Source organism: Acanthaster planci, linkage group LG09, assembly GCF_054643075.1.
Source record: "Acanthaster planci isolate LZ-2023a linkage group LG09, COTS_SCS, whole genome shotgun sequence".
NCBI lineage: Eukaryota > Metazoa > Echinodermata > Asteroidea > Valvatida > Acanthasteridae > Acanthaster > Acanthaster planci.
Window position 1 is genome coordinate 9,497,296 of NC_141785.1, and position 27,106 is coordinate 9,524,401.

The following is a 27,106-nucleotide window of genomic DNA, read 5'->3' on the forward strand; positions in this document are numbered from 1 at the left end:
AAAGGCGTATTAATATTTACACAGGCTTTACGTTCGAGATACTCTCTCTACGGGTTTAAATTTAGTTGCCAAGTAGCCTACTAATGTGATAGGGATGGTTTGAATGGGACGGTACAAGGAAGCCATTCTCAACATGAATTCAACAAGCAATGGACGTGGTATGTAGACGTAGACAGACACGCAAGATGTTGCTTGTAATACTCAACTTTGATGTATTGACCCAACTAACTACCCGGGGCACTGCAATACATACATGTAGGCGTCCTCAGAAACTACAGCCTTGAGGGACAAATTCCATTTCTTGAAGGAAAAAAGTAATCATGAAAGCAGTCGATATGCAAAGCTCTTCTATCAAACACAGAACTACGTACATTTTATTCATAGTGCAACAGCAATGTCCCTACACTTCAGACTTTATCACAAAAGTCATGAAATACCCAAGAGGATTTTCTTTTAGACTATATGATTTCGTTACTGACAACCAGATCATATGTCACGCGCAGACAAACAAACAGGAGTAATTAAACAACCTCAATTATGGCACCCTTTAACAGCGCTCTCACAAACTTCCTAGGGAGCCAAGAGGAAGTTTTTGATCTGTGTCGTATTACAATGCAATTCCTGTAGTTGGTCCCTTATCCTGCATATATGTGTGTTTTTAAACTGGGCTTTCGATACAGCACGAGTTTTGCGTAGTGACGTCATGCACCGGCGCGCCAGGCCAAGAAAACTACAACGAGCGCCCTCTCTTGACCCCATCCATTGTTTTGACACTTTCGTTGCAAAATCAGAAACAGCTGTGGGACGGATTTGGCACTCAGTGAATCGCATGTTCTGATATTTTGCTGTATGTGTCCTAGTTCAGAAATTAGTGCCGTGAATGATGCTGCTGTGATAGCATGGTCACCCCGGAGGTTGTTAGGTACTTGCTGTGAATCGTGTGAAGTGTATAGTGTCCTGGTGTAACAAAAACAACATGAACAACGGCCTAAACACGGTGAACAACCAGTGACAAGACGAAAACAAAGCGGGGAGCATGTGGACTAAATTATCTGTTTAATTTTTGGCCAAATCATTTGTGTATTTAGTCTTCCCAGCCAACCAGCACCGCTGAAATTGGCAAATCATCTTTGTTCTTAAAAGATTTAAAATGGATTCAAATTCTGGTAAGTCATATAAGTTATCTTACAGTTACATGTACATTTATTTAGGCCTAGGCCTATATATATACATGTACATGTCTTAATCATGTTGTTAATGAGCTTTTTTCACATTTCATGTGCGCATGCTCAGTAGATTTAACAGAGGGGAACAAATTCATGTTGCACAACATTTGGCAAGTGGATGCTTGCGACAATTTGTTCCCCTCTACATGTAGCTTTGTTCACTTATTCGTACGGGGGTGCTAAAATCAATTTGGCGACCGAACAGGTGTTTGTTCGAACCTCCCCCCTGAATCCCCCCAGCCTATGGGCCTGCCTAGTCCGAAATTGTTTCTTTCTTTTTTTTATAAAAAATAAAATGTTATTGAAATTAAGAGATTTAAATCAAGTTGATTAAAATCACATAATAGCTAATTAATGACCACTTAAACCTTTCAACATTACACATCTGCAGTACATATACATGTACTGTATGTACGCCAAGCCAACATGGTATCTGTACGTGTGTAGATCCTACCTGTACTCCCAAAATGGGAGGGGTTCTTAACTGGGAGCTGCAAAATAGAAGGAGGGAATAGTTCCATTTGCGGACACCAATAGTTATTCCCTTCAGTGACCTACTCGTATTTGCCTTCAGAAAGCAAAAACATGTCCAGAAAAGTTCAATTTATTACAGAAAAACCAAGTCGTGTACTTAGCTAAACAGAACTATTCAGACCAGTCTCATAGGGTTTGTGCGGGGGGGGGATGTCAAGTTGTATTCACACCATATATGGAACTCTTTCCCGGAAGGATCTGTTAGTGTGAGTGAAAAAAGGCGATCAATCACACATACCGTACATGTCCATGTACCGGTACATACCAGTATTTGCCAAATGGTTCCTTTATATGAGGCTACAAATAGCTGACACTTGGATAAAATGTTCGTAGAAAATATTCTACATGGATACATGTTAGCTGAGAGCTACAGTACATGTAAATGAGGGGACTTTTTTGTACTGCTGTGTACCAGTACGTGTATCAGGGCATGCAAATTTCATTACCATCAACGGACATCCCTAACTCCCTAGGGAATGCGCAAAATCATATTGAAATTGGAGGATTCGGGGCTGTTAGGGTTATAAATATACATACGTTTACATACATGTGTAGCTTTGGATATTTGAGACTTCTTTATACCGTATTTCGGTAACACAAAATGTTTCGGGTTTATTCCTGATCCAGCTCCTTGGGAATGACTCCTGTGTGATTAAACTCATTAAGCATGTACTGTACATTGTACAAGGAATTTTTTCACTGCATAATGACCAGCATTTTAATCCAAAATAAAATAGAAAAAAAGGTTGATAAAAACCAATGTCTGTACATGTATTTATAGCAAAGTTTTACCCTGTTATATTCTTTAGAAGAGTTGTACCCTTAACAATTAAGTAAAATTTAATCGTGATCATAAATCATTTAATTCCTGCATTGAATCTGAAACAATTCAATTCAAGATAATCAGGTTGTTAATTGAACCAAAAAAATCCCTGCCAACCTGTGTACATTTTAGAGTAAAATGTACGGTACCTGGTGCTTACATTCATGTACATTGTTATTTTGTTAATTGTTCCTTCAGAATTGGTGGTTTTGCTGCATTGTAATGCATGGAAACAGGAAGTGGTGGTTCCTTTGATAAAGAAGCTGATGTTGGGGTTAAGCTATTGAATTATAAACCATGGCTGTAACTTCACATAGACACTGGAGGCAATTGCCTTTGTGTCCAGGGCTGGTCTTTGCCTCAGTGCCCACTGAAATGTGCCCATAGACAAGTTGATTTTCAAGTGCCCTTTGCAAATGAGAAATTGCCATGCCCCTTCAAAAACGAAATTCCTGACCTGATAGACCATTCAGGAAGTTGTCCATATCAAAATTAGTGGAACAAATAGCAAGAATGATCTTTTTCTAGTGTATCAATCAATTTTTCAAAATAAAGAGACTATGCTTTGTGGAATTGCTTCGGATATACATGTATCTTCCAATGCATGGATAATCAACTCATCAATACCGGTATGAATATGATGGTGTTACCCAGTCTTAGTGCTGCATTTGATAAAGTTGACCAGACACTTTACATTTACATGTAACTTGTTACTCCAAATTATGGAGAACAATTTTGGACTTTGTGATACTGCAGTTAGGCCTGCTTGCATCATCACCTCTGTAATCGTTATCAAAGAGTGTCTAGTTCAGCAGTTTTATCAGGTAGTATTTTGTCAATCAAGTTTGCTGTTCCACAAGGTTCATTTTTGGGCCCCATGCTTTTTTAATGGCTGATTCAAATTCTTTTTTTTTTAAGGTTTTTAATAATTAGTAGTTATGGGTATGCTGATGATACTCAGTTATTGCAATTTGTCGCTCCTAAACCAAGCAATTAAAGAGATTCACCGCAAGATGGTGAGCACTGTTTTGCCTCAGTTCAAGCCTGGATGTTGGAACTCAAGTTGAAACAGAGGTCACTTTGTTTGGATCTCAGTAACATCTACCATACGTGTAGATGAAATTAATATCGGACAAGTTAAAGTTGGAATTGACCACAGTATAAAAATTGTTGACAGTGTTTGTACATGTACTACTGGTAGTTTGGGTATTTGGTTGGATTGCAGACTGTGTATTGATACACATGTAAATCATGCCTGTAAATAAGTGCAATTGCACCAATACAAACATGCATCGAATTCGGAAATATTTTAACCAAGGAGCTGCTGAACCTCGTACTTGAACGACATGTATGTTAACTCTGTGTCTCAGTGTATTGATTTGACAAATTAAAGCAATTGTAAAACAATGCCACTTGGATAGTTGGGGGATTACACACTGTATGTATGGATCTCACAATTAAAGATTTGCAGTTGGCTTCCAGTTCGTGCACATGTACAGTTCAAGATACTGGTTCTTGGAAGGTCGTACATAACAAGGCACCAGCTTATTTGACAGACTTGATCGTGAAGTCAAGATCGTGAAGTGTGCTCACAGTTTGCGAAGTCAGGATTCCTTGAAACTTTACATTTCTCAGTCACATTAATAAACTCAGTGATACTGTTGGGGCATTTGCTAATTCCGGACCAACACTGTGGAACTCCGTTGCAACACAACTTAAAGAGAATATCAAACGAGAATTAATTCAAATGTGCAATTAAGATTTAACCCTAACCCCCGAGGGCGTGTGTAAAATCATATTAAAATTGGAGGATTTGGGAGTGTTAGGGTTAAATGTACATGTACGTGTATCTTTATAATCAATTTTATGTTCAGGTTGGTTAACCAGTTGTTAAATTTTATGCCCTTTTCATAAGAATTGTGTTTTCTTTACTGCCGTTTTTCTTACGCTGTTTTCTTAATGACTTATTGTGCTTTTTATATATTCAATCACTTCAGTGCTGATGATATTTTTTAAAAAGCAGCCGGATAATGACATGTACATTGTACACAACATTGAATAGCAGTGCATTTGTATCCAATTGTTACTTTTTGGGGAAGCAGCGTCCATACCGGTACATGTATAGACACTGCTTGACACCATGTGCACAAACCCTAGAAGCTGATAAGACTGGTCTGAAAAATTGTTTTCTACGTGATTACCTCATTTTCCCTGCTAAATTCTACTTTTTAACTGAAAGAAAACTTGGTGTCATCTGTTTTGAATTCTTTCCCTTTTTTGCTCAGCCATGGTATTGTAATTAGTTATGATGAATAAATGTATTTCTCATTTCATTACTTTCAAATGACCAGTTCAAACTAGTGGCCTGATTGAGAATGCCAACAATTTGTTGCAAGGTGTAGCAGACAGCTTTGGGGGTGTGAAGGTCACGCTAGCAGCAGAGCAGTGGAGCTCAGTGGAGGACTTTGGCAAGAGATTAGAAGGTAATGCCACGGTTTAATTTTGTGAAGACAAATTGAGAGTGCCTGATTTTTTGTTTCACATTTCAGTGGCCCTCGATGGATTATTTTTAAGAGTGGTACAAGGTGTCACCAGTGTTGTAGTCGAGGACCAAGTTCTCTGACACATATTGAGCTAGTTAGGATGGAACAAAGCTGAAGTACATGTATATGTACATGGGCCTTTGATGATCGTGCCCAAAGGTAAAATTACAAAATAAAATGATGACTTCAGACCGTCACTATTTCATTAAAAATTAAGGTTTTAGGACAAAAGTACATGTACTTGAAAAGTACTTGACCAAGGACTTTCCGAGTGCTTTTCTCCTTTAAACTTCAATTTTACAAAACTGGGAGTGTCTGAAGTCTCACATTTACATGTACATGTAGTTTGTAATCTTACCTTTGTACATTTACATGTACCATCAAATCTTATTCCAGAGGGCTGATTTTAGTACTGTGGTCATCATGCATACCGGTAATTAAAGGTACAATCCATCATGATTCGTAATTATCCAAAAGTAAATGACAAGCGAAAACATACTTGGTTTGAAGATGTATGGGACTAAACTCCCATATTTTCAAATATTTTTTCAATTTAAGTTCTCATTTTGAAGAAAAGGAAACAATGATAGAATGCCATATTTCCAACGATGCGTCTAAAGATACACTTATGGAGATTGCCCTCAGTAGTGCCTTTATTAATTCAGCAAAGTGCACAGCAGCTTTGACATGACCCACATGGGTGCTTGGTTGCAATTATTTGTCAGTTCAGTGCGCGACATCGCATAGCTACATTTGGCTGATTGAGAAAGTGTTGTAGCCCCTTAATTCAGGCGTAATGTAAAACATGACTCAGCAACTTTCTATTTGAGATTGAGATCCGAGAATAATATCTATATTAATAGACAGCAATTTTTGAGCTGAAACTTCATCAGGTAAGTTGTTACGCATTTTTACTTCAGATTTTTTTGAGCATTTTGCTTGCCTAAAGGAACATAATGCACAAACGGCAAAAATGATGGACTGTACCCCAATGGGATTCCTAAACTATTCAGTACTTCAAAAACAACAGTGTATACTGTGCATGTATATCTGATTTCCACACAATATAATGACAATATCAAGCAGGGTATAGGGATTAGGGAAGGTGAGGGGATGCAGCATCATTAATGGCAGATTGTCATGAAAATTAAACCAGATAATCTGATAATTGGTACTTAAACATCAGGGTATAATCACTCACTGCATCCTTGACTAGGTGTACATGTATGGCAGGGTCAGGTGTTAACCCAGTGGGTTGTACAATTCCTTACCACATGCACATGTATCCATGCTGTGTTTACTTTAATTCTTGTGACTGTGCACAGATGGTTTAATGGTGCTGTTTATTAAGGAGGCACCCATGCAGGTGATTAACATACAATAAGTACCGTATTTCCATTTAGCTAGTATTGGGCAATGGTGAGACAGTGGTCAACATGAATATGTACCAGGGTACAAGCATACATGTGCATGTACATGTGACTTGCGTAAAATTTGGGCTTGGATGGCCCTCAACAACCTGTATGAACTGATACTGGGTCAAAAAGATTGATGTTTAACTGTATTATATATGTAACAGCTAGTGTACATGTGGGGTGTGTGATAATTTAATAAACACTCTGGTGTGCACATGTATGTACATGTATATCTACTGTTGGTGCAGTAGTGTACATGTACATGGACATGATGCACATGTATAGTTATGTACAATGTACATGTACATGTGTGAAACAAAACCACTTTGTGATCTTTGCAGTTGAAATGAAAGAAATTCCAGTAGGCTGGGCTGGCTATATTAACTCCAACAGTGCTCGATCCTTGCTCGTTAGAGGATTGAGGACTGTTAAGGTTGGTAGGATTAAGAGAAGTTTAAGACCCCCCCATAAGTACAGGGGGGGGAGTTGGGTTGGCGCAGTGGTTCTTTCCTTGCCTTCCAACTCTGCAGTCTGGGTTCGATTCCCGGCTCAGTCCACATGTGGATTGGGTTTTCAGTCCCCATATGTACCTGATTCTGTGGCTTTTACCTACATGTAGAATATTCCTCGGGGGTTTTCCTCCCACCTCGAAAACTTTAAAGTTCTGCTTCTCATTGTCTCCTCTCTACAGGTTTCTTCAGGCTTGCGAGCAACAGTGCCTAGGGCACTTTTGGTGTCATTGTCCTTGGTGTCATTACCAGAAAAAAATAAATAATAATGCACACTTACCAAAGTTTTTCTTTATGCCAAAATAACTTGTTTAGACATTTATGCACATATATACATTTAGTTGTCTAGTTTTTTATTTGTAGAAAATAATACTTGCTTCAAGCAATAACAGAAATTGCGGTGTGTACCTCTCAACAGAAAAAAGTTCAAACAGTCCCTCAAATCTTGAGAAACAGGTATTTTATTGAAGTTGAGCGAATCAGATGTGGGTTCCTTTTAAGAAAAACATTATGCACTTGTACTGTATGTACATAAACATGTACCTGCACGTGATTCTCATTAATTTGAGCAACACGTAGATGTAAATTAAAGCTACATGTACATGTGGTAGATGCTCCATAATGCTAGCTAAAGATTGACCAAGTAATGCAGGTAATGTACTAATACATGTACACGTACATAAGGATATCTGTTCTCAGTCCCTTGGTTAAGTTTACATAATCCTTAATTGCTGAACAGTTCCTACATTTTTTGCCATTGCTTCAGGCTGGAAAAAGACATTTACTTTATTTCCTTTGAAAAATCTACCTTTCCATTCTAATCTCACAGACTCCGTGGAATATTGGAAGTCCCTGTGTAAGAGAGGCATCTGGTTGAAGATATCTCTTCAGGAGACTGAACTTATTCCTGAAGCTGTCAAGGTACGTTTATGGTCCTTGTCGTACTTCTAAGGACTTTGTCAAGAAACCTTCCTGAAATCACCCACAAACAGTGAAACATCAAACCCTGTGTAGAATAAGAGTGACAAACTTCTTACCATCCTCAGACGTTTGGCGTTTCCCATATTCTCCAGAAGATCAGGGTCAATGTTGAAGGATCTCTGGGATTGTTTGGGTCAAAAGCACATTTTCTTATACATGCTGCTTTGTTTTGCTAACTCGAGTTTATCGTCCGTCCATGCTTAATCTTGGAGAGTACAAACCAGTAGGCATGGTAGGGTACATGTTCATGTGTAAATACAGAGGATTGTGGGTGAGGCAGACTTGAAATGACCCCAGTGTGATAGAATAAGCAGCAGTGTGCTTTACCAAATGTAATTATCTCTTAACTTGTACATGTAAAATGAGATTTTACCAGCTCCTGTCATTTTCTGGAGCTCAGCACCTAATCACTTGCATTAACTTTATTAGTTACCCCATCTCTAGATCTGTCCACTGAGCCAGGAAGTGGAATGCATATTTGCATTGAATAGGAGAAATTATAACTGAAAGTATTCTTTCAGGCTCCAAATAATGGTGTTTGAAATGTTGAATTCCACTGGATAGAGTAACAATATCATTCACATATGTTCTTGGGAAAGGCAGCTACGAGTACAGATGCATTCCCTGTGTCATGTGAGGTTGTAATCAGAGCTTGTCCATCACTCATTCACACATGTAGCACAAGTTTGTCTTCCACCATGCGCAGCCATCGTACGTCATGATGATAAGATGGTTGCCTAGCGACGAGCCCAATCAGCTTCCAGGCTATTCCCACACTTACATAGGTAGGCACATTGGCCTTTGGTTGTTAACACTTCAATCACCTGAATTTGAAGAAAAAGTGAAGGACATTGTTTGAAAATGTGGCAAATGATTGCCCAAGGAGAAGAAATTTGACATGAACCTGAACATAATCATCAACATTTGTGAACCTACAAATAAAACAAGTCACAAGAGAAACATTTACTTTTGAGATAACAGGCATAAAATCTTTCACAGTGGATTGGATCTAAATGGGCATGCATATGTAGGAACTTTTTATCGCTATACATGTATATTGTCCAGTTTGGTCATTTTCTCAGAATGACTGACCTGTCCAAACAAAGAGCTCCATGTACATGTATTTGCTCTTTCAAAATGCAAACTGAAAACAAAGATGCCAAAGATGTCCTGAGACTCATTTGTGGAATCCAGTTGGATTTAAGAACCACTATATTCCAGGGTAATGCCCTATATTAAGAGTGATATTGGTGTAAATGTTGCCACCGAGATAGGTACATGTACTTGCAGTATCATGTAGTCCTCTGCCAATTACATGTGAGCGGTATATGCAGTGTCAGACTAATCCTACCAGACACCTATCCCTTTATTGGCACCCCCTCACACATGCAACCTTAAACTTCTGGCACGTATGCATTTTTGTCTTAACTCTATAAGTTGAAGAGGCAGCTCTAACAGTCCCAATCCTCCAATTTCAATGTGATTTTCCATACACCCTCGGGGGTTGGGGTGAATGTTGGTGCACCTGACCACCTGTGTGCAGGTGTAGGGTGCCACAACCGCAGTAACTTTTACATGCAGTTTAATGTACAGTTGCTGGTTTTGTCTTTTCATTCTTCAAATGCTGTCCATTTCTGGTATTGAAGGGGTTGGAGGTTTTGTGACCAATGACAACAACCAGCTGCTGGTCATCAAGGAGAAGTACAATCACGGCAAGAAGCCTATGTGGAAGCTACCCGGAGGACATTCAGACCTTGGTGAGATTCATCATTGAAGAAAATGGAGGGCTGGGTAGGGTCAGTGAGTGAAAGTGATTAGAACAGTGAAGGGCAGGTTGGTGCGGTATGACTCCCAGCAAGATGTCATCCAGAAGTGACCATGAAGTTAATGGTACTTAGAGATTCGTTGGTCAAGGGTTGAATAAGATTGTTGGACTGCGTTGAGGACCATAACTTAACTTATTCTGATTCAGCAAATGCAATTCTAGTTAAAGCAAGATTCTGGTATTAGTATACAAGGTTTCTGTCAAGCCAAAAATTGTCATAATTCCACCATAGGTTTGGTTTAGATATCTCGCAAAAACTGCTTTGACAAACCAGCTAATTCAGAAAGATCCACAGTGTACATGTAGGGGATATCTCTTGATGCTTGTTCTTGATGTTCTCAAAATACTGACTGGCTCATTTATTTTTTGTATTCAGGGGAGGAGCTTGCTGAAACGGCCAAGAGGGAGGTTCTTGAGGAGACGGGCATCAAGGCCGAGTTTGTTTCTATCCTGAGTTTCCGCCACCAGCACAAGTACCGGTTCGGCCTCTCCGATATTTACTTTGTCTGTCACATGAAAGCACTGACCACTGAGATCACTGCTTGCCCTCAAGAGATAGAGGAATGTAAATGGATGGATGTGAGTATCCGCTCCGTGCAGAAACAAAATGGCGTGCACTTACACAGTCGGGATAACCCTTGTAGCAGGAACTCCCTTTGTGTGTGTACAGGTTTATGCGCTTTGTTATGCACCCACAACCAGGTTAGGTTGGAATGTATGGTCTTTCCATGTGTGCCGGACACCCAGATGAAACAATTCCCACCAACCTTTCTCTTCTTGGACAGTGAGGGGATGCTTATGATAGGATATGAAGGATTTCCTTTGATCTTTACGGCCCTTTCCACAAAGCTTAGCTCAGCCTCTAGATTTGGTCTCTTTTTACCCTCAGGGAAAGTTACTGGTATTTGCCAAGCCAATTTAAAACTTCCTACCGGTATTTTTGTGACAGTCACAAGGTTTCATGTTCTTGCAGTTAGAACTTGTCTGATATTAAGCCAGATTGTCCAATGTCAGAAATCTTTAGTATTCTGGCAGACAAGTGAGTCTAAAAATAAAAGGCTGAGCTGAAGTTGAGGTATGTAAAATAGCAAATGGGTCTGTGGTGAGCTGTAGCGGGGGGTGCTCTTTTGCCATCCCGTAAGAGCGAAGTGAGGACACATCATTACTTGCACTTAAATTGAACCCAGGTTCAGCATGCAAACAGTATCCTTTATGAGCAGCCCATCTTGAATTTAATTTAGAGTTGAAACACAGCGATAAAGTATTTGTTGGATGAGTTTACAAGTCTTGCATGTAGCTTTAAATATTTGAATACAGCTGCCCCATAGTTGTTGAAGTACCAGAATTGTACTGTTTCAGGCTTGAAGTCTGTCGGTTAATGGATTTACTGTTGCAAGTTAGATTAATTTTACCATTTTGTTATCCTAGATATTTCCCTCTCTCTGAAATTCCCTTTTTGTTCTTCTTGTACTTAGTTGGATGAATATTTAGTCAACCCAGAAGTGTCCGACTTCAACCAGAAGATTGCTCGCTGCTTCGTTCAGTACCGTGATGGCGATCCCAAGCCCAGTATCCAGCCTGATCCAGTCTGGTCATCATTCCAGAATGTATACCAGCTACTCTACTCCATTCACACCGAGGGATCGAAACCAGACTAGCAAGGGAGCGTCCTCGAGTGGAACCAAAGTAGGGTCCGCCCACAGTGAGAATCTTTCAAGAAGCCATTTTAAAAGTTTAAAAATGGTTTTTGGTAATGTCATGTGCAGTGAATCCTGGTGTTGTTGCAATGCATTTTTTCTATCTCAGGATCATTGTAAAGCAAAGCCACTGAATTTACAAGTACCTCGGACCAGAATCCTACCTTTTGTGTGCTAGGAAATTGTGCTTTTCTGATCACCTGATTTGCCGGAAGAGTGACAACTGTCAAAAATGTCTGAGCTTATCTTGGCTTTAAAACCAAAAAGTGCAGTTCAAATGAACATCAATTCACACTTCTTCACAGTATGTACTTGTTTGATAAGCGGGCAAAACACTTCAAACATTAGTTTATAAATACAGTAGTGAAAATGGACTTTGTTGACTTGATGGGAATGATTACACATTGAGCATCTTTAAGAAAATCCAAACAAGACATCTGCAAAAGCAACAAATCAGTAAGGCACTGTTGGAAAGAGGCACAAACGTCCCATCTGTATTAAACAGGTTTTGGATGGTTTAGACCGTTGAAAATCAGCAGGGCAGTGTTAGGGATGAGTCCATCACAAGTGTCTTTCACAAGTCCTTTCAGGAGACCAGTCATATACATGTACATGTACCCATGTACAAGGTAAAATAGTGACAAAGGACGTGTTTCTGTCAGCAGTTAAATGCTGAATTTTTTACGAGGGGGGCTGGGTCACTTCACTGTTGACAGTCAAAGAGATGCAGTGAGAGAAACGTTGCTCCTGCCGATGTTTTGGAAACATCATCAGCATTGTATTCAACTTCAGAAGTCCCCTGCACATTGCAATGCAATGTACGTATTAGTCTTTGAAAGTGTCGGTGCTCAGGAGTACAACACCAGAGGTGAATCCAATCAGGTATCTACATGTAGGCCGCCACTGGCCAGACCTGCACAGAAAGACTTCAGCTGTATGAATTACCTGACCGTACCTTGAAGGTAGCATGGACCATTTGTGCATTTGGGGGGGGGGTTGGAAGGCACAAAACTGCACAAATTTACCTCAGTGCTTATTTCTACCTATTAAACCAACCTGATGAAGTTTTAGTTTTGTGAAAACCTCACGATTCAAGAAACAAGCAGTATTTCTAGGTCTTGTGACTCAGTTCAAAACTTGCCATGTCTGACTTTTCACCTTTTATCCTTAACCATACGGTAATTATAACGTCAGGTGGAATAACTACGTACAAGGGAGTTTAGCACGTTACTATGTTAAAACCAAGTACATGTACAGTTGTTAATGATGTTACCAATAGCTACAAATGGTCCATTCCACCTTTTAAGCTGACACAATGTGGGTTGCAGTTACTGGGACAGATCTGTGCAGAGTTGCAAAGTGGGAAAAATGAGTGACAGAGACTTTTATGTGAATGTAGAAAATGGAGGAAAAATGATATGTACAGACATCAGTGTTGTGAAATTGCTATCTTTCGAGATGTGTATGTAAATATTACACAAACAGATACATGTATATGAATATGCATATGTGCACGTAAATAAATATATGTACATGAATATGTACCTACAGTACAATTTACCATGCGTGCATAGTCTGTTCAACCTTCAAATTGTTGGAGGACTCAGGGCCGCCAGGGTTTGTACTGTGATTGCAAGTGTGACAGTCTTGCCATAAATTCTTCTGTGGATCAGAAAATGTGTGCAAAATGATTTTAATTAATATATGTAGGGGTTAATTCACAATACAGTGTGGGGAATGGAATTGGTCAACCATTTCCCACAATGCACTTTGAAAAATGGCCTTTCTACAGCACCCTTTTGGTGGCCCAAATCACCTGTATTTCTTAAACCTGATATGTTTTTTTAAGGCTCTGATCTGTTACAACCAATATGTTAGTATTACTGCAATCCAAAGCATTGTGGATACCTTCTGGATGACATAAAGCCATGGAAACTAAATGAGAACCCATTTATCCAATCAGTGCAGTTACAGGCTTTCTTGATGGCTGGACAGTGGGTGCTCCCATTTGGGACTGTAAGTGTACAGTAGTTTTATTACATCTCAGCCACTGAGGAGACAAAATGTGGTTTGTTGAAAGGCTAGGTCACTGGAAAGCACATTCTTTGCATACATTGTGCACATGTACAATTTCCGCAGTTCATGCTGTGCAGGGATTCAATGCCTTTACACTGTAGACCTATATATCTATGCATATTGTCAGACCAATAATCATTGTGTCAGTGTTGATTTGTATGACCATCAGAAAGATACTATTGTGTGGGAACTTTCAGATGAGTCATCTACTAGGAACAGGTCATGTCAGAGGTCAAAGTTGATCACCACAGGGAGTGTATTCAGAGGAAATGCAAATATCTATTCGGCAAAAAGGTTTAAAGTGCATTTTTAGAATTATAGATTCAATTTATGCAGATACATGTATTTACAATTGAGTGTATGCATGCACAGATCAGTATCTACCTCATGTACAAAACATAATTTCACTGTATAGATTGTACAAGTGATTTTTAAATGATTTTCAAACAGTTTCTGCATGTCTGCATTTGTACATGTATGACAAAAGTTACAGTCCCTTTAAAGTTGGTTTTTCCTGAAAATAATTGTAGAACTTGTCTAAAGGTTTCTGTGTATCCTGTTACCAACCAACATCACCAACCTTAATGCTGATTTCAGAATAAATCTTTATTGTCTTGATTGAAAGGTAGGGTGGACCATCTTGCCTCTTGTTTAGTTTTTATGGGAGGTGCAGAATTGCTGAAAATTTAAGACACCTACATATTACAACTGACCTATTGAAATTTTAGCTGTTGATTTTATGAATCTAACACAGTTTGAGGGTGGATAGTTGATTTTACCTCCCAGGAATATTGAATTCAACTAGTTTTGGAACTAGCTTTTCAACCAGTGCCATTGCTGTCTTTCAAACAAGTGTGATTTGTAAGGATAATTTGGTCACCTTTGGTTTTTAGATACCTGCAGTGGTCTGCTCTACCTTTTACAAAAATCATTAAATTCATTGCCAAAATCTTTATTATTTATTCATCATTTATAAATTCGATTAAAACGTCAAGTTTGTGTTTTGTATGTAATTTTTAAAATAAACACAGCGAGGGGATTAAATTTACTGTATTTTGACTGACTTGTGTTTTCTGTGGTGCATAGATGTACATGTGTCTTATTTTGTCGCTTTTTTTTTGTTTTAGAATTTCGCAGGTCAGTGTACAGATACAGATGCCTGCCATGCCTGGTCCAATTTAAGGATTAAGTTAGTGAAAACGAAAAGGAAAAACTGACTGCACACAAGTACATGTACAGGTCAAATGTGTCGTAAGTACTGTACCTTAATTATTACACGTTTACAAGGCTGACAGCTTGCACATATGGTACTGCGCAGTGCACTTTCAGCTGTTTTTATTTTAGCCGTTTCCATCATCAATCAAGCCTGACTGCAGTTTTAAGTTAAAATACACGTTTTATACAACAGTTGACTTCCACTTTACATTCACTGTACACTGTATTGATCTATTCACAATTTGTTTTCACAAATCGGAATAAGAGATTTAAAAAACAAAAATACATTTGTGTGATACAAAAGTGCATGTATGTATACTGAGTTAGTTTGTTCTTGAAATGAAAAGGAACTAGGCTAAAAGTCTAGAACCCAGACTACCCCGACTGTCCCAATGGCATAAATAGTAATGAGCATACATGCCACATACTGGGTATACATGTACACATATCTTCTGCACATATAGCAAATAGACTTGCCAGTAACATTTTGAACCAATAAGATGGTAAAGATTTTTAAGATAATTCCATTTTACAAACATTAATTCAGACGCGAATTAAAGCCCCTCAGAAAATCCAAGGAGCTTTTTCCCAAATAGCCTGAGATTTAAAATCCTGGAGTAAAAACCCGAATTCCGTTTATACATGTTCACAGTTTTTTATTTCAAGGACTTGCATTGCCTCGTTTGACTTGGCTGTGAATTTCAGAACTGTGGCATGATAATACAGCATTTGTGACAAGTGGCTCGTTGGCTAGACTTCCACCGGGCATGTCACTGGCATTGATGCTGCCGAGAACTCAGTAAATCAGCCCCAGTTGTTTGTACAGAGTGTCAGGACTATGGCTGTGTCCAAATTGCTGTGCCACGTCTGCAAATCATACATGGTCCCATGGAAGCCCTTTGAACTAGCCTCTTTATCCACTTCCCATAGGCTCCTGTGTTGTTTCAAGTTATAGCAATGTGTACTTGCAGCAAAGGATCCCTCAATGAGGAAGAGGAAATTCAGTCAAGTGACCTTACAATGGCTGCCTTCTTCACCAAGAACTAATTCCACATGAAATTAGGAGTACATGTAAATGGACGTGTAACTCAACCTAAGTGTCAAAAGTACAGATCTCAGAAAGTGCCTCTAGACCCAAAATTTGATGGCGCTTTCTATGGGGGGCGATGACTGAGTTAAGTTTCTTAGAGGCACTAGAATCTGTGACAAATTAACAGTACTGGCAATACATAGACACCATGATGAGCACCTGGAATATTGAGTTTCTGCACTGCCATCTCCATGTTGCTCTCTATCCACATCTTTTGGGTTGATACTGACAGCGAGCCATTGCACCACCCAAACCAATTTTTACCAGACTGGCCACATCGTGGTCACGTTTTTCTCAAACCAAGTCACTGCCATTCAGATATCCGTAGCTCTCTCATTCTGGGCGCATGCTCATCTAGAAACAGGGACATGCGTACCCCCCTTGGTTTCAGAGTGCCAACCATGGGTGGGACCTCAGTGATTCCTTGTTTCGATCACCGTAATCGTAGACCAGCTCCTCACCAGCGGTGATGGGCCGGGCAGCGACCAGAATCAGGTAGGGTCGGTTGTCAATGCTGATGAGCTTGGTGGTACAGTTGCCGGACTTGCTGTGGTTCAGGAGACGGCCAATGCGACCAGACTCTGCTGTGGCATCCACGCTGTGTAACACAGAATACATTTTTTTTTTAAATTCAGAAACCGACTGGGGAATCGAGAATATAGAGATCCAATCCAAACAGCACGAGAAGTTAGTAATTTTTAAAACCAAAAATAGGTTTGATTCGGCAACAGAAAACGGGTGAAGGTTGGAACGCAATGATTGTGCAATTCACCCAATTACAAGGCTGAATCATATCAACAAATGAGATTATGTATAATAGGACCATGGCAAGAGATGAGAAAGTCTGTTAATTTGCACAAAGGTTTTCCAAAGTTGCTGTGTATGTAATGACATTCAGCATCCCTGACTCCAGAAACTTTTAGTCCTAAGATAATAGAATTTAGAAAAGGGAAGCCTTATGCCATGCTAATCTAAAGGTACGAGAGAGGAGCTGAACAAGGAAAAAGTTTAGGCTTGTAACCTAACAATGTAAGAGTACAAGAACATGTTAGAAAAAACGGTTCTCTGCAGTTTAACTCAAAGCTACATGTATTTTCCCATACAGGTATAATTTGGATATATATGCACAGGGTCTTTCTGTAGCAGAAAACAATTCATGAGTCTTTGACGAGCCCACTAACCCGATACTAGAACCTTTCTTTACCCAAGACTACTCTCCCCTTACCAATGTGATACTAGAACCCTTCTCTACTCAAGACTGCTCTCCCCTTACCAATATGATACTAGAACCTTTCTCTACTCAAGACTGCTCTCCCCTTACCAATATGATACTAGAACCTTTCTCTACTCAAGACTGCTTTCCCCTTACCAATATGATACTAGAACCTTTCTCTACTCAAGACTGCTCTCCCCTTACCAATATGATACTAGAAACTTTCTCTACTCAAGACTGCTCTCCTCTTACCAATATGATACTAGAACCTTTCTCTACTCAAGACTGCTCTCCCCTTACCAATATGATACTGGAACCTTTCTCTACTCAAGACTGCTCTCCCCTTACCAACATGATACTAGAACCTTTCTCTACTCAAGACTGCTCTCCCCTTACCAACATGATACTAGAACCTTTCTCTACTCAAGACTGCTCTCCTCTTACCAAAACGACTTGTTCTTGTACTGGTAATAGTACATGTAGCATCCAACCTTTGGGTTGGCCGCGTATTCTCGTTCCCGTTCTTTAGCGGTGCCGATGTCAATGTGCTCACCGTGGTACTCCACCACAAAGTCTCCTTTCTTGAAGGCTCTGGTGGCAATCACCCCTCTGCCTTTGCCCAGGATATTTTGCACCTGAGGGGAAAAACAACAACAGACCAGATCCATTTTTGTCATGGGAATACACTGGTATACCTCAAACGTAGTAAAAGTTTTTCCATTTGATTACACTGGATTTCAGACAGAGAGAAAATTTGATGAGTACGAGTGGATCTTTGTTGTGACTGTGAGTACAAGGCAATAATTTCATTGAGTATGAGTACTTCACCATGACTTTATGAGTACTACAAACCCTGTCTAAATTAACCCCTTCACAGCGAAATTATTTTGACCGCGACTGCTGGGCTGTGGTATGCCCTGAATGAAGGGCTTTGTCCAGCAGCAGGCCCCATTGAACCAGCAGCTACATGGTGAATAGCCTGTATGAGTGGTATGCACTAATCCACACACAATGGTGTGGTGGCGGCAGTCCTCCATAGTGAAGGGGTTAAAAGCAATAATATACTTACATCTACATAAATAGCCCATACTTAAACTTTTAATCAGTGATATTCCCAAAGATGCAACAAATCCGCTCTTATATCATTTTCCTTCACGCTGCTGACAGCAAATGACAAAGACCCGCATTGATTTTTCTCTGAAGCAAGCTATCACTGTACATGCTCATGTTATACTTAAATGGGTGTGATGAGCCTCACAAGGGTAGCAATGTAGTGATGTTACATAACGCACCACAAGAGTGGTACAAATGACTGACCTCCACTCCTTCTTCTTGCCCTGATAGGACAGCTTGGTGTAGCCTCTTTGTTTCCTCAGCCTGAAAATACACAGTAGACACTGTCAGTGTATGAAATCCCTGGTAAAAGTCTCATGCATGCTGTAGTTCTGGGGGACAATCAAATGGGCCAGTTCAGTGTTTCAACAATGCATTCTCCAAATGAAGCACGTGTAGGTTTGTTTACCGACTCACACGCAATGAGCATGCCCAAGCTGATATGACATCAGGTGTTTCACTCTTAAGTGACGTTAGGTAGTAGCAGCTGCAAGACTCACATGCAGGTATCCACGTCATGAACTAGCTATGTTTTTCATGGATGCAAGTTATAAACTTTACATGTATGTGCATCTTGCTTGATCAGAGCCCAAATTTTCAAATTCAGAACTCAGCGTTTTGCAGGCAATACCGTAATATTTTATGTCAAATTTTCCTTTACACAGAAGAATTTGGGAGGAGTTTGGGACACGAGGGCACAGGCAAAACTTGCAAGGGAATAGGGCCAATAGGCGAGTCCTTCCTCTACTTCAACGGGGGTCAGTCTCACCTCAATCGCACTTTTGCATCGTCGGTTACTTCTCCGGACCGGGAAGTAATCCTTCAGCGTCATGGAGGGTGAGTGGACTTGCTTGTTCTGCCTGTTAGTAAACAAAAAAGATGGCCGAACCTCTAGAACATTAACTCACTTGATAATTGATACAGTGCAATTTCTGTGAAATACTTTAATAAGAGAAAGTTTCATAAACCCAACCTGCAAATTAAGCCAACAACCGCCACATTTCCCTCAGATGTTGACAAATCCTTTTCAAATTATCTCTTCCTCATATGAATATTTCTATCACTAGCATGTAAATCAAGAGCACGGTCGCCTTATGGATGAGTGCAGATGTACAGATTAGCCTGTTTGTAAGTACATGTATGGGTTCAAATGTACAGTAAAATTGTACATTTCATAGTGTGTGGTAAATAGTTAACCACAAATTGAAATGTACATTAATATAATAGGCAAGATAAAATGAGTGCAATGAATGGAATCCTACTTTGTCTTTCTTGATCTTCCTCTGCCTCTTCGGCTGGGTTTGCCGTCCTCCATCTTGGAAACTCCTTCTTTTCTCTCGACCCCTCCCACCTTGTCCTCAGTGGAGCCATCGTCTCTGGCACCTTCCTCTCTGTGGGCTGCCGTGCCGTAGTCCAACTTCTGGGCTGCTCTGGGGCGGCCTGCAGGTTCCCCTCGGGCATCCTGGGTCTCTGAGGTACTCTGGCGAGGGGGCAGGGGACCAGTGTGGTGCCTTGGGTTAGGAGGTGGCTGGGTGTACTCTTTGGTCGGTGTCGTGTCTGGCGTGAGTAGGCTGGGTGGTGGGAGATGGGCAACAGCAGCTGAAAGATGTCCGCAGAGAAAATTTACTCTTAGAGCTTACCTAAGCATCTTCGTATGAGACAAGAAAGAGCCAAATGTATGAATAACCACAGGAGCTGTACCCAGAGTAAACCCATAATTTGCTGCATGTACGTCCAGGCTCCTGGTTCTGATAATTAATAATAGCAGTCAAGCCAGTCCCTAATCTTCAACACTTTCTTTACTGATTGATGTTTGAGGCTAAGCCTACCCAGTAATTTGTCCTGTTCTGCTACTTCTGACAGTGACTCTGCCGGTGGGTGAATTGGCTTCTGGCGGCCCTCGGGGCTCTTGGGGAAGTAGCTGGTAATTTTACTGGATTTGTCATCTTTTGCAGGTAATTGAGGGGATTTCTGTTTGAAAAAAAATTTGCATAAACAGTAATCCACATTCTGCCAAATAGAGGTTTTCTTTTTCTCTGGTACATGTACAAATTCCTGCCAAGTTCTATAATATTCATTGGGTGAAATATTTGAATTGTATTGTGAATTTGTGATTCAGACCAGAGAAAATTAAACATGGAAATTCTGATGATCCAGAAACTCAACAATGAAATCTTGTTCTCACTGTTAAATTCTGTACAATTATGCATACAGTACATACATATAAATAAGGAAAAATTTACACTTCTTCAGGTTTTTGACATTGAACATGTACAGTATGTATATGTACATGTATACTACATTGGTATAACGTAGGAGAAAATATATTACAGTTTGGTGGAACATTTACATGTACATGTAGGTTCCCCTAAAACGTCCTCTTACATGTAGATCAGATTCCAAGATTTGCATAAATTTCCTGAAACTGAAAGGTGTCTGAAGCTTGAATGGTGTACACAAAGCAACCAATGAAATCTTGCCTATGACAACCATTTTCCTTATTCAATAATGTACATGTACATGTAGCCCACAGGTCATCAACTCCAATAATAAGAAACATACACCATTCAAACTGATGCTATTATTATGCTATTAAAAAGTTTCAGAACCTTGACATCACTTTAATATTCTATGCTATCGCAAGAATTTCTCCTCCATGTAACTGATCACCACAAGCACATCAAGAGCTTGATGAACTTGGACTTTCTTACATGAGATATCAATTTTCACTCTCACTCTAATATTCAGTGTTTCCCCACTTACTGTTTCTTCTTTAAGTTCTGCAAAGGCTGGCTTCTCTTCACTGATCCTGGGTGACTTGTCAGGTACTGGAGCGATTTTCCCCTCAGAACTTGTTGCCTCTTTCTTCTGTTTTCGACTTCCTTTAGGTGTAAACAAAATGAACAGAAATCACTAGGATGCCAGGTACCCCCAACTATTTGTGAAATATTACAAGGACAAGTACACTGTACCAGTGTGGTGCCCACTACGGCTTGAGCAGTTCAAGGATGGGTGAAAAGTATTTCATACATGTATATCAAAGAGTTCATTTTGCCATGATCCAGTCATGCTTTTTTATATTAGCCAGCACTGAACTAATAACATTTAATTACTACGTTTCCTCTTATGGAGCCAGTGGAGAGACAGCTACATGTATGAGAGCACGTCCAATCCCAAGACTGTCTGAGACCGTGGGTTGCCAATCTTTTTCCCACTCCCAAGAAAGTTATGATACATGTATTAGGCCTATCCTTTACTGTTAAAAATCAATCGTTAGTTACGTGTACATGACAGGGTATTCCACTCCACTTTTTTGTGATTCATGATTCTGGTTCTGGCAGATTTTTTTAAGGGTAAACAAAATGTCAGACATTGCAGCAGGCATGAATTCTATTACGTCATTATGAATTTATGATGGCAACGTACAGTGTACAAGTACATGTACACGTAAATGTAAGCAGGAAACCAGACAAAGATTTTTCAGTCACAGTAAAGTTTCTATGAAGTCCCCCCAAAACACACAGTACACGTAGTCCTCCAGATTTGGAAATCACAGGCACATGGAAAAAAGTAATCTGGATTTTCTCGGCTTGTGATTTTGACGAGTGCCTAATTTGTGTTCAAGGCTGGGATTGAGACCAAGGCTAGGCGATCCCCCTAAAGCTTAAGCCAGCAGTCTGTTTGAGGCTGTCAAGGACTGCCTGATTACTATCATTATTAATATTCAAAATTAGAGAAACAAAAGTTCAACTTTGGCTTGGATAAAGTGAAGTACAATTATAAAAATCAATCATTTTAAATCAACAACTCTAGCAAAAATAGGGTAAAATCATCATCGTCCTAGCAAAACATAAGTCTGCTGTTCATTTGGTTTGGTCCAACAAGGAAGATTTAAGAAAAGAGGTTTATGAATAGTCAACAGAAGACCATAACCCTTGGTCGTAGAGAGAGAAAATTTCAAATAACATCATTTAGTTACGTGTAGCTTTGTAACAGAAATTCCTTACATCAGGAGTGCCAAATGAAAGATGCAAAATTGTACACATGGTGCATGTACATGTACTGTTATAAATTGCCAGGGACCCTGCATATACTCAGTACACCGTATACTCTACGGCACAAACATTTCTAATCACCATTCATTATACACATTTGTACATTAGCCTGCAGCCACCATGATCAATATCAGTATCGGCGTGGGTGGAAGGGCTCCTATTTTAAATAGGGTACTCCTCCATAGCAGTAGTGGAGTATAAATGTACAAAGGGGCCCCAGTCACGCGCTTGTTTACGGATCTAGTCTGCTCCCCCTCCCCTGCCACCCCAAAAATCCAACGAAATTCATCGAATGTCGGACAACTCGACCGTTGAGACCACTCAACCATTGAGACAATTCGACCATTGAGACAACTCAACCGCTTGCCAAGTCATTCATTAGGACAACTCAACTAGTGAGGTCTCTACACATAATACAGTCATTCTCCCAGTTCCAGATCGCAAAAATTATTCAGTCAGATTGCAACTACATTGTACCAAAAATCCACAAATTCCGGTGAAATGTGGTCAGTAGTCTCCTTGTGTATTAGAGATACTACAAAATTAATTTTGAATTTCAAACTTTAATTTGGACGAATAGGATCAACGATTTCAAGTGGCGACAACAGTTTTCTTTGTTCTGGATCGGTTTCCGGAAAGTAACCATGCGAGCAGCAAATCCATTTTCAGCCAAAACCATTGTAAAAAGCTGATTTTCTCATGAAAAAATTCTGAAATTAGAAAAAATTAGTTTATAAATAAGAATTCCAGTGAATTTTAAAAAGTGGATCCTTGTGTAAATTTTGACTCAATTTTTTCAGCTGCATAGTGTGAGCCATCAACGATACAACCTTGCGCCAGACAGCTGACGAACCCATTACGTCACATACATGTATGTTTCTGCAAAGTTGAATTTGCAACGTATATTGCGTGCATGCACTTAATTTGCGATCCAAAACTAGAAAACAATATGCATTCAGTTTTTGGCCAGTTTTAATAACTAATAATAAACTTTAAAAGTCATGTTAATTAAACCATACAGGCAAAAGTTTATATGACTGTTTAGTATGGAAAAAGGTATTTGGGATCACTTGTAGTGAGTGGCATACACATGTACCACCCTGTGACTATTTGTCGATTTTTTTTCCGCTACTATTTTTGACAAACCATTCAAAAACATCACAGTGCAAATCAGAATCTAGAAAGTTTCAGAGAACAAGTTTTGTTCTTGAAACAAGAAGTTTACAAGTTACATTTCACCTTTTAAACAAAACCTAGACCTACAGAATGTAAAGCTGAAGAACAGAACAAAGGGGGTAGGTTTTTATTTCAAGCGACCCGGAACTAGAAAAAATTTGAACTTGGACTTTAAACGTGGTCAGGTCAGCGCGGGTGCAAGTTTGATTGATTGCACAAAGATTAACCATTTTTATAATATTAATACCTCAGACATGTCAGAAATTGAGCTTGTCCAAAGACTGTATAGCACTGTGCAGCAGCACACTGCGTGGCGCTACACAATCTTTGGCTTGTCTATCATGTCTATACATAAAATTCTCTTCCATTATTCGGAAAGAATTCCATATACGAAGTTCACTTTTTAGGAGAAATTTTTGCTCTAGGACAGATTTAAAAAGGGGCGACATTTATTTTTGGGGGATAGAGATGTGAAAGGGGGTTCAGTAACTTAGGGGGACAGGTTTAAAAAGAAGGGGCCCCACGCAATAAAATGGCAAAAAAGTAAGTCCTTTTGCCGTTCTTTTTTCCCCTACTATATCCGCTCCCGTTTCCTTTTTCCTTCACTATCCCGTCCTTTTATTTCTCCACAGTTTTCCTGTCATTAGTTTAAGGATTATTACAGTTAGTATACACATTTAATACATTTAATCCAAATTGTGTCGTAAAGGGGAATCGAACCTGCAATGAAGAGAACTGTTAGGTTAAGAAATACAGCAGTCTAACTGACCACGCCACACGAGCGCTTGTTGCCGGAGGAAGTCGATATGTTCCAAATAAAGTTATGGTTGAATCAAGGAGAGGTCACGATGAGGTCAAGATGAATATTTAAAAAAATTAAATATTTATGAAAATGAATATGTAATTATTCACGAATATTTGTATAAATTAGAATATTTAAATATAAATAAATGTGGCTATCCGTTGTTAATATAAGTAGGTTGTGCCAAAGGAAATCAACTAGGTAAGGTACACGTCTGAGCACAATTGACTGTATGACGTGAGTTATCTCCGTCGTATTATGTAAACCAAGAGAGAAAGAACAAGTAGAAATGCAGTCGGCCGTACGAAAGAAGGAATTTCAGTCCAATGCTGTATAAGAACTCAGGCTAGGTGGAGTCTTGCTTCATCCATTAGCAATACATGCACTATGAGCGAGAATTGGAGTCTTACGCGCAATTGGTGAGAGAGGTGACTATCCACACCAGTGGAAGCGACCAGTTTGGGTTCTACCTGGCCGAATACATGTGGCGCTGCCGACATGCAGGAGTAGACCACTTCAATCAAATCCTTAAGGATGTTCTTCTCCTGTACAAGCCTCCCCTCACATTTTAGAGCGCCAGATAGCCACACAATAATCTAAAGACAGGTTTCAGCTCCCTTTCCCCCTTCCCTCTGTATAAATATAGAAAAAAACTCCTCCAACTGACAAGCACTCACTCTCTAAAAGAAATTTGCCCCTTTTTTCCTTCTAAACAAATTGTCCAACTTACAAACTGTCTGTAAAAGAAATTTGCCCCTTTTTTCCTTCTAAACAAATTGTCCAACTTAAAAATTGTCGCAAAACACGCACTATTTTCCCCCAAGTAAAAATTGTACATGTACATGTACAGTAGGGCACATTGCGCGGCATTTCGTGAACTGTGTAGATCCATCCAGACAGATGACGGCCCTCTGCACTCCTCGTGTTGCGGATTCATGCATAAAATTACCTCAATGCTTGTGGCAGCCCAACCCCTGTTACATAATGGTTCTTTCCGGATATGATTCGGTTCATGCGCACACGTCGTGCGCATTCGCCATGTTCTTCAGAAGCAAAGATGGCCGGCTGTCGATGTAAACCTGGTCCATGTGTAGCTCCAAAAGTGTGCCCAAAACTCCACATTTCTGTCCTGTGATGTTCAGCTCTTCAATGCCTTTTGGAATCGTCTTCATTCAGCGATCAAAGTAAGGATACTTTTGTAGTAATTACGCGATATTACAGTGAACTTCGTATATGGAATTCTTCCCACGTAATGTTCAACGACCTTATTTTAAAGATGGCGACTGTGAGAGTGAGCCCATGAGATTGAAGGAAGTGACTAGATACTAACCCGTGAAACCTGGTCTGCTATTTTTCTCAAGACTCTTAGAGGGTTCATGCTTGGACTCTGTTTCTGCATCAATTGAAAAAGGAAATCCCAAAACACAATGATAAAATTGGAAAATGAATAGCACAAATGGGTCGGATTCGAACCAAGGACTATGGATCTGTAGTTCAAATCACTACCAACTAAGCTATCGAAGCGACGTAATGGATTCCGTTTTTGAAATGCCTCAAATGGTGTATTGCATTGTCCCCTCTTCATGAATCATTGGTCCCCCAGCTACTGAAAAAATGTAGCGCACCAGGTTTCACGGGCTAGTATTAAGTCGCTTCCGAGATTGAATGGGAGAAGGCAAAAAGACTGGAATATACCAGAATAACGTGAGTGAAATCATTCAATAAATGGCGCTAAGATTACAAATCAGAGAGGCTAAGGATCATCTCTGTGTGCAAAAGAAATTGCGCCCACGATGATAAGTGGGTGCGCCGAAAATGTTCAGTACACCGACCCGAAATTGCATATACAGATGTGTTGCTATACTAAGGTCAAGGATTGATCGGGAGTGAGAGTCCGTGCCACACGACTAGTGCCAGCACTGTAGTGGGGTTAGGTGTGAGGGTCAAATCAAATCACTTACTTTTCCCCATTTTACTGCTATATCTTCACCACCACGGCTCAAGTTTCTTTATAAAAGCTTTGGGGAGGAAACTGGTCTCGTATCCCTCAACTGACACTGTCAGTGACAGACTTCATGAACTTTACACGGTCTTAACGGTGCAGCAAGGTCGGGTCACGTCGGTGGCCTGTTGGTTTTTAAATTTTGGTCGTGACAATACGGGCTCGTTCAATTATCTAAAAAATTATTTGTTTGAATTAGAGATAAAGTAATAATATGAACAAGTTCTAATTTGACAAAAATACAAGTTACATAAAAATGAAACTTTTGTTTCGGTTTATTCTAAAATTTTAATATTTCCTTCATAATATGAATTATTTTTAATTATAATTGGTCGACTGTTCAAACGACAACAACAAATGAAGGGCGCCACCACAAGTCGCCGTTAAAAGAAAGGTTCGGTGAACTAATTCACGTAAAAAGAGTGTAAGAATGATCAACAAAATCCAGCCTGGGTCAATAACATGCAAGTCGACATTACTGGAGTTTTTCAAACACAAGCTAAATTAATTTCTTTTCAATTTTTGTTTTGTTAGCCAAAATGTCTCATTATTTACGCAAAACAAACTTAGCCAAGGCTGCTCGCAGCAATGGTTTAAATGGCTTCCCTAGTCCCGAGTAGGCTTGGGCACTGAGGCCGTTTTCCATCCTTAATCATTTTGATTAATTAAACCTGACCTCAAAAGCAAGCCCCCAACCCAGGGAGTTGATATTGGTCTGTGTTTCCACAGTCCCTCCATTTTGGGGGGGGGGGCGAAACAATCTGCTTTTTCGGGAGAAATTGAAGGGGGGACTTTTATAATGCGAATGAAC

The 27,106-nt window shown here is 39.8% G+C and overlaps 2 protein-coding genes across 3 annotated transcripts; one reads left to right on the forward strand and one right to left on the reverse strand.

The window, feature by feature from the left end:
* The first annotated feature begins 754 nt into the window (after positions 1–754).
* LOC147798118 (nucleoside diphosphate-linked moiety X motif 6-like) lies at positions 755–14,682 on the forward strand. The gene is made up of 7 exons (XM_087141361.1): positions 755–1,166; positions 4,935–5,066; positions 7,880–7,971; positions 8,711–8,816; positions 9,678–9,788; positions 10,233–10,435; positions 11,332–14,682. The coding sequence occupies exons 1-7, from the start codon at positions 1,151–1,153 to the stop codon at positions 11,512–11,514; spliced, it is 843 nt and encodes a 280-aa protein (XP_086997487.1). The 5' UTR covers positions 755–1,150; the 3' UTR covers positions 11,515–14,682.
* Positions 14,683–14,932: 250 nt separating this feature from the next.
* LOC110987820 (N-lysine methyltransferase KMT5A-like) lies at positions 14,933–26,436 on the reverse strand. Of its 2 annotated transcripts, none has more exons than XM_087141359.1 (8): positions 26,255–26,436; positions 21,024–21,142; positions 20,090–20,231; positions 19,523–19,859; positions 19,030–19,120; positions 18,465–18,524; positions 17,592–17,782; positions 14,933–16,532 (listed from the first exon to the last, which is right to left on the reverse strand). In XM_087141359.1, exons 1-8 carry the CDS (start codon positions 26,262–26,264, stop codon positions 16,322–16,324), a joined length of 1,161 nt encoding a protein of 386 aa, XP_086997485.1. In that variant the 5' UTR covers positions 26,265–26,436; the 3' UTR covers positions 14,933–16,321. The 2 variants fall into 2 exon arrangements, with proteins under 2 accessions (XP_086997485.1, XP_086997486.1); XM_087141360.1 differs by having other exon boundaries at positions 21,024–21,138; positions 26,251–26,436.
* Positions 26,437–27,106: the final 670 nt, after the last annotated feature.

Excerpts from the sequence above, each read along its gene's own strand:
- LOC147798118 (XM_087141361.1), top strand. Across the intron at positions 8,817-9,677 it reads CTATTCCCACACTTACATAG|GGGTTGGAGGTTTTGTGACC; the intron begins GTAGGCACATTG and ends CTGGTATTGAAG. Across the intron at positions 9,789-10,232 it reads CGGAGGACATTCAGACCTTG|GGGAGGAGCTTGCTGAAACG; the intron begins GTGAGATTCATC and ends TTTTGTATTCAG.
- LOC110987820 (XM_087141359.1), bottom strand. Across the intron at positions 19,860-20,089 it reads AGAACAGGACAAATTACTGG|CTGCTGTTGCCCATCTCCCA; the intron begins GTAGGCTTAGCC and ends GACATCTTTCAG. Across the intron at positions 16,533-17,591 it reads TACAAGAACAAGTCGTTTTG|CGTGGATGCCACAGCAGAGT; the intron begins GTAAGAGGAGAG and ends TGTGTTACACAG.